The 12,780-nt window shown below is 45.9% G+C and overlaps 1 protein-coding gene across 7 annotated transcripts in view; it reads left to right on the top strand.

The window, feature by feature from the left end:
* RNF144A (ring finger protein 144A) overlaps nt 1-12,780 on the top strand; it is a 109,400-nt gene that overhangs the window by 23,556 nt on the left and 73,064 nt on the right. For 4 of the 7 annotated variants that reach the window (XM_010997943.3, XM_031466513.2, XM_031466511.2 and 1 more), the window contains exon 2: nt 2,173-2,365. The exons of 1 other annotated variant lie outside the window; for it this stretch is intronic. Coding sequence is in view for 2 of the 6 variants with exons in the window: in XM_031466511.2 (XP_031322371.1) it covers nt 2,173-2,365 (193 nt within the window). In the remaining 4 variants the exon portion in view is untranslated. The remainder of the gene's footprint in view (nt 1-2,172; nt 2,366-12,780) is intronic. 2 more of the 7 variants (XM_064494748.1, XM_010997942.3) reach the window with 1 other exon arrangement.

Below are 12,780 nucleotides of genomic sequence, written 5' to 3'. Positions count from 1 at the left end.
GGTTGCCTGTTGTGGACATTCCGTACACACACTTTCCTGCAGTGTGTGGCCTTCCGCGTCTGACCTGCTTTGCTTGGCCTGATGTGTCTGTGGTCCATCCTTACCGTCTCATGCCTCAGTGCTTTGTTCCAAACCCACCGTGGGGACCCACCGCGTCTTGTTTTCACAGTCGCCGGTGGATGGGCATTAGGGTTGCTTCTGCTTTTCGGCACTTTGGAATCACACGCCGCGTGCACGGTCACACGCAGGTTTCTGCGTGGACATTTATTTCCCATCCTCTTGGGTGTGTGCCTGGGTGTGGAATCGCTGGGTCGTCTGTGACTCCAGGTTCAACGCTGGGAGGAGCTGCCACGCCGTCTCCCAGAGCCGCTGCACCACTCTGGGTCCCAGCAGTGATGGTGAGGCTCAGCGTCCTCCACACCGCACCTGCACGTCTAATCCTCTGTCTTGGACTCTAGTGTTCCTGGTGTGGGGGGCGTGGTGCCTCATCACGGTTTGATTTGCCTTTCCCTAATTGAATCATCCTGCTGAGCATTTTTGAATGTGATTATTGTACACTGGGATAACTGTTTTAGAGAAATGTCTATTGAAATCATTTTCCCACTTAAAAAATTTGGGTTGTCTTTTTATTGTTGATTTGAAGGTGTTCTGTATATAATCTGGATACAAAGTCCTTATCAAATATGTGATTTGTATATATTTTATACCCTTCTTTGGTTTGGTTTTACTTTGCTGGTGGTGTATGATAACACACAAAATTTTAAAATTTTGATGAAGTCCCAATTTGTCTTTTTTTTTCTTTTGTTGTTTGTGCTTTGGACAAGACGTCCAAGAAACTAGTACCTAATCTAAGGTCACAAGGACTTACTGCTTTGTTTCCTGCCAAGAGGTTTATAATTTTCGCTCTGGTATTTAGGTCTATAACTCATTTTCGAGTTAATTTTTGTGAAAGGTGGAAGGTCTGTGTAGAGACTCATTTTTTGAATGTTGGTACCGTTTGTTGAAAAGGCTGTCATTTACACTCTGGCACTCTTGGGAAAAAGAATCAATTAACCATAAACATCTGGGTTAATTTCTGGGCTGTCAAGTCTAAACCGTTGCTCTATATGTGTCTGTGCTTGTGTCCATATTACACTAATTTGAAGGCATAGCTTTTTAAATGTTTTTTTTGACAGTAGGAAGTATGAATTCTCCAATTTTGCTTTTCTTTGTCAGGGTTCTTTTGGCTGTATGAGTTGTCTTGGCTTTCTATACGAGTTTTAGGATCAGCTTGTCAATTTCTGCAAAAAAGAAAGTGAGGATTTTAATGCAGATTGCATTGAGTCTGCAGGTCAATTAGGGGAGCATTGCTGCCTTTTAACAATACTGTCCTCCAGTCCATGAGCACAGGATATCTTTCTCTTTATTGTTTTTGATTTCTTGTAATGAGGTTTTGGTAGTCTTCAACGTACAACAAGTCTTGCATATCCTTTTAAATTTATTTATAAGCATTTAATTCTTTTTGATGCTTTTCTGAAGTGGTTTTCTTCTAACAACATACATTTTTTTGTCCATTGTACCGATTTCTGCCTTTTGACTGGAGTGTTTAGACCTTTCAGTGTAATTACTGATCAGGTAGAATGTATGTCTGCCAGTTTGCTATTTTTTCCCCCCGTGGGTGTTGTGTCTTTTGTGATCCTTTATTCTTCTGTTTTGTTTTCTTTTACGAGCGTACCATTTTAATTCTGTTGTTATTCATCATTTTATACGTTTTTCAGTTATCTTCTTAGTGCTTGCCCTGGGGATTACAGTTAATGTGATCTCGCCTTATTTTTAAGCTTTTCCTGGACCTAAACCTCTCCCTGTAGGAGTCCCATTGGGGCAAACGTGAACAGCTGTGGTTGGAAGAGGAGGAGGACAGAAAGGGAGACCCAGGGACCCTTTGTCTGTGTTGGTGGGTTTATCTGTGACCTTCTTGGTGGAATTTGGTTATTTATTCCATAAATCTCAGTGAACTGGGATGCTTTCCAAACGCTGATGTGATAAGATTTCTAGCGGTTATATCAGCAGCTTTCCCTCCTGGCTTGGAGACGCGGAGGACGCAGGCTGGGGGTGCTAAGTCCGCATGACAGTCTCAGCCGCCCTCCCCCAAGACCTGCTCTCTGAGCTCCTGTGACCCTCTCTGTTTCCCAGGTGCCCGGCACCCCGCTGAACCTGGTACACTTCCCACCCCCAGGTCTGGAGGGACCCCAGGGCCAGAGACCGCACTTCTCCCGACGGGCAGCCGGCCATGAGCGGGGGAGCCAGCTGAGAGCACGGACGCCCACCAGGACCCCGGGACTTGACCAGAAGACCATTCCTCTCCTCCCGCCAGGACTTCTCGGAGGTAATGTTGAGTTTGGAAAACAAAGGCTCGAAAACCCTCATTTAGGTCTTAGTGGAATCCCAAGCCGTTGCTGGGAAAGACCGTAGACCCTCCTGGACGGGATCCTCTGTATCTCTTAAGCCACACCATGCACGCAGTTACCTAGTTCGCCTCCTCTGAAAGAATTTTAAGGATGGTCCTCAACACATTAGGTTAAGCACTTATAGTAATTATTTTACTATTAATAACTTTACAAAAATTGTGAAATATTTTACAAAGATTTCCACACAGGTCCTCATTTCCTGACCATGGCAACCGTGTGGGGTTGATGCTGCTGGCCTCAGCTTATAAACCAGGAAATGGGCTTGGAAGGTCACAGTGACGTCCATAAGGCCTGGGATTCATGAATTCATCCAGAACACATGGATGGGGCACCTGCACTGTGCCAGGCGCTGTTCTGACTCGGGACGTGGGGTGAGCACGGCAGACGCAGGCTTCTGCTCTCGTGGTGACTCTGGGTTAGCAGGGACGTGAGTGGGTAGGTTAAGGACCGGCACCGAGAGTCAGACTGCATACACGCCACAGGGAAATGGTATGTTTGATTCCCAGGCGTAAGTGTTGCGGAGAAAATACAAAGCAACTGAGTGTAGACGGGTGGAGTTTGAAATCCAGTGCTCCGGGAGATCTCAGTAAAAAGCTGACATCCGGACATGGGTTTAAGGCACTAAGGGGATTAGGCGTTTAGCGTCTGGGACAAGAGAACTGTAGTCAGAAGGGAAAGTGGGTCCGAAGGCCCAGAGTTGGGTCTGTGCTTCCCAGAATCTTGGAAGAACACCATGGGTGCAGGGTAGCGGGGAGGTGTGGTCGGGAGGTAACAGAAACCTGACCATGCACTTGGCTTTGTGGACCTTTGGGTAGAATTCCAGGTTTTATGGTGGGAAATCAGTGCAGGGTTTTAAGCAGAGGAGGGACAAGGTCCATGGTAATAGGCTTATTCTGGCATGGATGTGGATAGAACGCAGCTCGTGGAGGATGGGGGGTGTGGACCGGGAGAGCACTCAGAGTTGTTAGTAATTCAGACAAGCGATCGTGGTGTCTTGCTCCTCTGGTGGCAGCGGAAGTCGTGAAGCGAGCTCCCATTCTGGGCATATTTTGGAGATAGAGCCCTGAAGGTGTCCTGGCAGAATGGCTGTGGGACTTGAGAAGAAGGGAAGGTCCATCCTAGAAGGCAAGGACTTTAGCATGTGTACCTAGAGGGAATTGTGAGCACCTGCGATGGAGAAGTCTGTAGGCAGAGAGGGTTTGGTGCAAAAAGAGGTGAGAAGTTCAGTTTTGCACAGACTGAGTTAGAGATTATAAGACACCCACACGGAGATGCTGAGTGGGCAGGCATACCCAGATCTGTAGTTGAAGATGGTAATCTGAGCTGAAGATATGATGAGATCTTTGGCTCATGATGGGTATTTAAAGGAATAAGGTCAGATGAGAGCCTTAGGGAGAGAATAGTGTTCAGGATCGGGCCCTGGGACGTCCCTCCCGTGTGGGGAGCAAGGGAAGAGGAAAAGCCAGTGACAGAGTTCAAGGCAACCCCTGGGGGAGTAGGGGAGGACCAGGGGTGCACATCTTGGGAGCCACATGAAATCACTTGAGAAGGAGGGAGTGATGGGCTGTGTCCAGTGTGGGGATGCGCAGGTGAGGTGAGGACTGAGAACCGACTCTTGGATCAGCACCATGCAGGTCACTGGTGGCTCTGGTAAAAACAGCAAAATATCAGGTGGGTCCAGCGGCTATGGCAACCAAGCCCAGTGGGAGTGGGTTTGGAGGGATTCCGGTGGGGGGAGTGGATCTGAGACAGATTGTTGACATTTGTTTTGAGAAGCTTTGCTGCAAAGGGGAGCAGAAATATGGGTGGTGTCTGGTGGGTGATTCAGGCCAGGAGAATTAGTTTGTAGTTGGAAGCATTAGCATTATTTATATGCCATGGGAATGATTCAGCAGAGAGTAAAAAATTGATAATATTGGACAGAGGGTGGCTGGAACCGTTTTGTGAGTGGGTGAGAGAGGTGTGCTTGTGTACAAGTGGGGTTGTTTGCTTTGGGAAGAGCAAACGTAGTTACTGATGGGAACAGACTTGCGACAGATGCATGGGCGCCTGGGTGGTGGTGTCAGAATAGTTTTCTTCTGATTGCTTATGTTTCCGTTGTGAAGTAGGAAATAAAGTCACTGTTACCAAGTCCAAGCTTGTCCTTTTTGCCACACGGCAGGCCAGTAAATCGAGAGATGAGTTGTTGGAACAAGGAGTGGTGATTGTATTTGGAAAGCCAGCAGACCGAGGAGGTGGTGGACTAGTGTCCCAAAGAGCCATCTTGCCTGAGCTGGAATTCAGGCTTCTTTTATACCCAAAGGGGAGGGAGTGAAGTCAAACGCTTCCTGCTCCGGTCAGCCTCCCGAGGGCAGGTGTCAAAGGCTTCCTGCCTGCAGCCGCTCACAGCCGGGCCTGGGCAGGCTGTTCCCTGGGAGCTCAGCAAAGGTGTTTTATCTTAGCGCTCATTCCCTGGGAGGCAGGGTTCCCGGAGATGGGCCACATCCCTTTAGTGGTTACCTTATAGCAGAGCACAAAGGTTAAAGGAAAAGAAGCAGACACAGTGTGGAGTCAGATTTGCTCCTCCCTGTTCCATCAGCAGCTGGAGGGCTTGTCAGTTTGGAGACACAAGGAGTGAGGAGTCCCCTAGAGAGGGGGGCGCAGAGGGGCCAGATCACCTGGTAGCAGTAAGAGTCCAGCTGAAGCTCTTGGCCACAGACTGAAAGCCCCCATCGGTGAGACTGTGTGTTTTCCTAGAGAGCTCAGCTGGGGAGCTGAAGGCCCACACACATTAGCTCCAGAATGGAATTCCAGTTTGGCTGAATAGAGGGGAGCCTGAGTGACAGCGTCTGCAGGGGAGGGATGACTCAGGTCACATGAAGATGAGCACCGTGACGTGCGGAGAGGACGCTGGCGGGAGGAGGAGGTCGGGCTGGGCGATGGATGGGTTTGACTGGAGGTGCAGGAGGAGGGCCGGTGCTGTCTGGCTGGGGACACTGGAGGAAGTGGCTGGAGAGATGGAGGCGGTGGGCTGACATGTGCACGGACCTGGAGGTTTGGGCGTTTTTGGAACCTAAATCCAGTGTTCCTGCCCCTGAGTCTCAGGTCCTCATCACCCCCCACCCCCTTGCCTTTTCACTGCCTGCATTTTGAAAGGACCTACTTGAGAAATCTTTTTGAACCCCCAGCCCTATACCAATATTACCAACGTGCGCCTCCGGTGATGCTGGGAATTTGTCGCTGGTATCTTACTGACACCTTTCTTTGCTGAGGCAGAGGGAAGTCTGCGGCCGTCCCATCCGTGCAGGAGGAAAGAGGAAATGTGACAACTGAGATTTGAAACTGCCCCTCCTCTTCTCCAAATGCCTTGGACGCTGTGGTTTTTTTTGTTTGTTTGTTTTTTAAACATTTTAAAGTTTTTGCATCTTTCTCTGCAGTACATTTCCTGGTCCAGAGGTATATCGAGTTTCCTCAGGTCTGAGGGAGACATTAAAGCACCTGGAAAAATGCAGGGCAAGGCCAGGGAATGGTGCATTCCTCCCGGAATCTGCCCACAGCCACCTCTCAGGACGGTCTGTTTGGGAATCTGTCTCCAGCAAATTCCAAGAACTGAAATGGCTTCACAGGCACAAAAGATTCATGTTGAAGAAGCCAAAATACCAGAAAATGACATTCCGGAGCAAGCAAAGATATTTTTAAATGTTTAGGATTTATAAAGCGAAGCAGCCTTCATAGAATGCAAACCAGCCCTGATTCACGTTTCTGTGATTGAAGTAGCTAAATCTGAAAGACAGTTTTCTTTTCTTTCTTTTTTTTTTTTTTTAAGTGGAGAATGTCATCGGTAAGAAAAGAAATCTTCTGTTAAGAAACTGTAACGGAGCCTTGGCCTGCATTCAGCGCAGGGCAGGGCCGGCCCGGGGAGCTGCAGCTGGCTGGCCGGGCTCGGTGCAGCCCTGCTCCGGGGTAGTGAGGCTTTAAGGCAAAGGTCATTTAAAACACTAACTAGAATCGCAGATATCAATACCCTGCTTTAGTTCTTGTGGTTTCGGGGCGGCTGAGGTGGTTACACGAGCAATATTTTTAAAAGCAGAAACACGTAAAGATGCTGCTCTGAGAGGCTATGGCAGAAAGTTCTGCTAAATCATAACAACTTCCCACATTTATCTCAGTTGCAGTTTCTTTGTTTCATTTTATTTTTTGTTCTTGTTTTTGTTTGTTTAGAGAGCTCGCTGTCCTCTGGGCCACGCTGTCCAGCCAGTCTGTTTCCTGGGTCAGCCTCCATAAGTGTTCTTGGTGTTCCCACATCCCGAGTTCTGGCGGCAGTGGGACCGCTGGTCCAGGAAAACAGGGACCTGCTCCTGCGGACAGTGTGGGTTTCTCCAGAAGGGCCAAGCAGCAGGCACTTAATGAGCATCAGTTATGTGGAAGGTCACGTTCTTGGTCCAAGAGGGATGGAAGAGAAGACACAGGGCGGGCTTCTGCTTTGGTGTTTTTCTTTGACTGTTGTTAACAAGCAGAAGAGGTGGAACTCCAGCTCCCAAAATGAGCTTAGGACAGAGCAGAACTGAGGCTGTGAGAAATGGGTGCTGAGTACCAGGACCCCTCACGGCCGAGACCGCTGAGTGGAGAGAAAGCTGGTTAAGAGTGCTCGGGCCGCTCCCACTGGACCCTGCAGATTCGGAGTGAGACTGTGTCCTGTGGCCCGTGGGGAACTGTTAGGATTTGTGAAGGGTAGTGATAGGATGTTAAAAAAGAAAAATGGTCTGGACAGATTCACTGGGCCCTGTGGTGCTTCCAATACAAAGAAAACATTGAAAGCAGAGAAAAGAGTCGAAAAGTTTGATCATGTGACTTCACAAAATTAATGGAATTCCCCCGCCGTTTAAAAAATACGGTGCTTCTGTGGTTATTCCCCAGGGCCTAACAACAGAGCTTCACAAACACAAGCAACACATTGACCAAGAAAGATGCCTCCTGCCATACATAGGATTTTGGCTACATTTACATTGCTTCATTAAATATCAATGAGGAGACCAGTGGTATCGGGTCATTATGGTTTATTTTCAGCTGGATGACAGAACTGACTTGCTTCAATCTCATTTTAATCCTGACTTTCCTTATTTTAGTAACTGACGTTGTGAGTGTGTTTCATAATGTATTTCTCAGTGTTTATCAAGTGACTATGGATCTGTCTACCAATACACTTACTTGAAATTAAAAATAAGATAAGAACTTTTCTGATAAAAGGGAGTTCTGGTTGGCTCACTGGTTTGACAAGAAAGACTGTCTTCATCTCGTAAGTTATTGGAAGAAGCAAAATATGCAAATAATGTGGACAAGCATGTAGTCGAAACATAGTTATGTCAAAATCGTGTGTTAAGGTATTTTCTATTGGCCGGTGCATTGAATGAATATATCCTTTCTCAGATTCTTTCTGAGAGTCGTCTTGGTTGAAAAAGGTGCCTCTAAGGGAAGAAGCAACAAGCCCAACTGAGCGGTTTCAGAGCCCCAGTCCGTCGTGTGATGTGCTTCTCAGAACAGGGCCTTGAGTGTCCGGTCCTGGTGACTCATTCTGCTGCAGATCAGGTGGTTTCCAGAGCTTTTCTTTTGTTGGAAGACCAACTGATTAAATTACCGCCTCATCACTGAAACTAGCTTTTATTTTGTGACAGTGTGACTTCGGCGCATATGTGAAGAGGTGCAAAGAGCTGAGTTTCATTTTCGTAAAACACTGTCTGTTCTCATCTGTCCACTTAAGTCAACAGGCAGTAAAGTTATTACGTCTATAAAAGTGAGAAATTGGAACGTAACTGACCTTGAACTACATCTTGTTATGACTCTAAGTGATGTTGACCTGTGGATACCCGGACTCCAGGGGAAAAAAATCCAAACCAAAATTTTTTTTGCTTTGAGATCTACTAATTAGTTCTGTTAATCCTTCTTTATTCTTTTTTTAATTTTATTGCAGTATAATTGACAAATAAAATTATAATATATTTAAAACATGCATTGCAATAATTTGATACACATTATGGAAGGATTTCTACAGTCTAGTTAATTATCATATAATTACTGTATCCATCACCTCATATATTTACCCTTTTTTGGGTGAGAACACATAAGTTCCACTGTCCTAGCAAATGTATACAGTACAGCGTTATCAATTACAATCAGCATGTTATACTTTAGACCCTGAGATCTTCATTTTATAAATGAAAGTTTGCACTCTTACCGGCTTCTATTTCTCCCACACTCCTGCCCTGGCAAACACTGTTCTACTCTCTGTTTTTATGAGTTTTTTTTTTAAGATTAAAATTAGTTGATCATGTACTTAAGGGTTTATTTCTGGGATTTTTATTATGTTCCATTGATCTGTGTGTCTTTTCATGCCAATATCACACTGCTCTGATTACTGTAGCTTCGTCATATAGTTTGAGATCAGGACGTGTTCAGCTTTGTTCTTCTTTCTCAGGATTGCTTCCACTATTCATGCATGTTTTTAAAAAATGAGTGATATGTTAGACATTGCTTTTTTTCAACTACTGTTGCTTTATTTTAAAAAGGCAGAATTTCCAGTATGTCAGAAGTTACATCTTCTGCAACTATTTAAAATTCTTCCATAATTTTTAATGGCAACTGAGGAGCGTGCTAAAAGGCCTATGTACTTTTAAAAAGTTATTTTTGGCTGTAGCCCAGACATAAAAAACCTGAAAGTTCTCTGCTTTGGACCACAGAGAACAAATTCAAGGCTCTGTGGTGTAGTGGGAAGGGAGAGACACGGGGAGTGAGAAGGCAGGTCTGGCCCAGCCTTACCACTTCCTGCCCTGGGAAAGGCACTGACTTCGCAGGGCCCGGATTCCTTCACTGTAGAACAGGAGCCACAGCGGTGCTTCCAACCTCTCCGGAAGTCCTTCGCGAGGAGCAGATGCGCCTGAAGGATGGGGAAGTTTCTCATGATGTGTAAACAATGCCCAGCCGTGAGTTACTGGCTGAGAACCAGATGCAAATGATTGACCACCTGCAGCTCTCCTGGGACCCGAGGGAAGGCGCAGGGAGGGGGATGTGGGCGTGCGTGTGGCCAAACCTTGGAACCACAGAAGATACAGGAGGGTGACGGGAAGCATGCTGCTCACAGCTGCGAGGCGGGCTCAGCGTTTTGTTCTCTGAGGAGAGACATCCTGATTACCAGGGAGGCTGTGGGAATTTGGAGGATCTGGCTAAGGGATGTTTTCCATGACAGCGTGGAGAGTGAAGCCACAGCCTTGGAGGAGTCTGACTTACTCTCGGGCTCCTGAAGCCACTGTGCAAAGGTCTAGGGGGAGACGAAGTAACTAGCAGGGCTGCCGCCAGCCGCCCTGGGTCTGTCGCCTTGGAGCCCGCACGTGAACCTCCGAGCGCACTGCGGCTGTGCCAGCTGACTCAGCTCTCCCGGCATTACAGCTGCTGTTCGTCCCATCGTCCAGTCGAGAAAACTAAGCCTTGAAAGTGTCTTGTTTATGATGATGCAACTGGTAATTGATGGAGGGCAACAAACCCAGGACGCCCAGCTTCCGGATCTCACTTGACCTTCCTGCTGATAAAGAAGGTTTTAGATGAACTCTTGGCACCAGGAGAACAGGGAGGATTCGGAAGTCTTGGTTCAGGATGAACGTTATTTAGGTTTGCAAGACAACTACAGGATCCCGTGGGCAAGGAGGTGGCGGCAGCGGGATGGGGTGGCCATCTCTGCATGTTGGCGTTTTGGAAGACAATAACCCCCTTTAATAAAGCGAGGTTGACCTGTACTTTATGGGCTTCTGAAGACGCTTCGAGTGCCAGTAGTAACTGCGCAGCTCTGGGAGGGGCTGCGCAAGTTGGAATACGATGCGTTATTTGCAGAGTTCAGAAGCATCACTGTGAAGTCCATTAATGGGCGGGGTTGGTGTTGGGAGAGGAGAGGCCAGGGGGCCAGGGACATCTAGCCCTGGAAGTGTTAGCCACGCAAGATGACCACAAGGTACTTTGTCATTTTATTCTGGATCCCCTTTGCCCAGTTCAGGTTCAAGTGAGTACCAGACGGTGTCATCGTACCAGCAACGCCGCTCAGAAAGAAGATCAAATGCAGTATGGGGTTTTGAAAAATCATAATGGAGAGCTTACTGCGGTTTCTCCACAGTGTGAGTGAGTGAACTAAATGTGAGGATTAACAGGATGTTTTGTTTATAAATTGTTCCAAGCTGGGGAATAAATCGTATTTCATACTCTTTGAAGAGATTTCAGGGGAAAGCATTTCATAGTCCTTTTACTTCCTTTTTTTTTTTTTTTCTTTTATTGTAGAGAATCAGAAAGCTTCCAACAGAGTAGAGGAGAAATCATAAGTACATGGTCTGAGGAAGGTTCTTATTCTTTTATGGAACAGGACACAAAGGTGGTCCTCTTTATTAAAAGGATCATAAAATCCATAGACCTCAAGAGCAGCTATTGGAGTTGAATCTGGACTTCTTGAGCCCATAGCTGCCTCTCTGGCCAGTGAGATGGCAGTGTGGGGAGGGCATGGACATCGTCCAGGACTTCCATTCAGAGATCTGAGCTCCACCTCAGCCAGAACATCCATGTTGTCTTTAAATTCATTAACGGTGAATCAACAGTGGGCTTTCTGGATCCACTGAGGAGCTGTTGCTACTCTTCTCCTCCAAATTGGAGTTCCTAAACTTTACCCATTAACCTGGTTCCTTAATTTTTTTCAAATATGCATGTACATATAGTAAAATTGTTAAACTGTAACTACAGAGAATTTATTTTCTTAAATACAAATTTAAATGCTTTCTCTCTTTGTCCTCTCCAGAGAAAACCACTATTAACTTTTAATTTTTTTTATTAGTTTAGTCATCTAGAAAATTTAGCACACATGAAAAGATACCCATTTTAAATCTGAGCCAGATTTATGCCGTAATACCATACTTAGCAGAGCTCTTGGAGAAATGTATTAGGTAGGAACCTTTTTATGAGACATAATGAATGGATGTCCATGAACCTATCTCTTCAACAGAAACGTCATCAACACTGTGACATTCCTCTGGGAGGACGTGGAGGTTCTCCCTCATCTGACTGCCCTTCCTCCGCATGATCATTTAATCTTCCCTTGCTATTCTTGGTAGCCTGTGTCCCTAAAGTATATATCATATTACTCGTTAAAAATGGCGTCATGCGGGGGGTAGACTTGTGCACTCAGTGTCTTGTGTCTAAGGTTTAAGCAGCTTGTTCTGGGTAGCTAGCATTATTCATCTCACTTACATAGTATCTGATAAGGTTAACCCCCGGCGATTCCTGCTTCCTCCTGCCCGTGGGTGCCTATCTCTGCTGCACATATGCGTTTTTTCCTCTTGGTTGTGTACCTAGGAGGAGCGTTGAGGCCCAACGAAAGGCTGATCCATGACCAGCTTTAGAAGACAGTGTCCATAGTGATTACATCAACCCACATTGTCGTCAGTGGTGCATAACAGCTTCCTTTGAGATTCACACCGGTCTTATCCCAACGCTTGGTGTTATTGGGCTTTTTAATTTTTGTCAAATGAATAATAAAGCGAATTTAGTGTACCAGCGGTCTTGAGCTTCTTTCCACATATTTAATTGCCATCTGTTTCACCTGCTGTGAAAGGGGTGTGTATCTCCTTGGTCCAGTTTTCCAGTGGATTGCATATTTTTTCTCCATTGATCTGAAAACATTCTCTTTTTATTCTGAAGACTCATATTGTTGGTTTCCATGCACTAAAAACATTACCTTCTAGTGTGTGCCATGTATTTTCACAAGGTGACTTTTGATGAATAGAAGGTCTTGATTTCAATGTATTTAGTGTATCAGCCTTGCTTATTTATAGTTAGAGTCTTTCTGTAGATACTTTTCTGTATCCCAAGGTTATAAGTTACTCCCTTACTTTCTTTTTATCAGCTTTTAAATTATTTGGAATTAATTTTTGTGTGTGAGAGGGAATCCAGTATTATTTTTATCCACAAGGCATAATCATTCACTTGGTACCATTTATTGAATAATCCTTTTTTCCCATTGATCTGAGATAACACACTTGTAATGTGCTGTTTCCTGGGTGCATGGGTTTGTGTCTGTGTCTTCTGTATTTGTGCCTTGGTTTATTTGTCCACTTCTGTGTCACACAGCCTGCTCTGAATTTCTGCAGCTCTCTGCGGTCTTCGTATCTGGTCCCTTCACCGTTTCCCTCTTACGGGGTGATGTTTGGCTCTACTTGGGCTTTTGCCCTTCTATAGAAGTTTTAGAGTCAGTTTATAAAACAGCAACAGCAACAGCAATAATCAAAATAACAAGACTTGTGTGGCATTTACTTGGACTGCATTCAATCTG

This window comes from Camelus dromedarius, chromosome 15 (assembly GCF_036321535.1).
Source record: "Camelus dromedarius isolate mCamDro1 chromosome 15, mCamDro1.pat, whole genome shotgun sequence".
NCBI lineage: Eukaryota > Metazoa > Chordata > Mammalia > Artiodactyla > Camelidae > Camelus > Camelus dromedarius.
The sequence above is the reverse complement of the archived record's forward strand: the minus strand, read 5'-3'. Positions and strand labels throughout refer to the sequence as shown.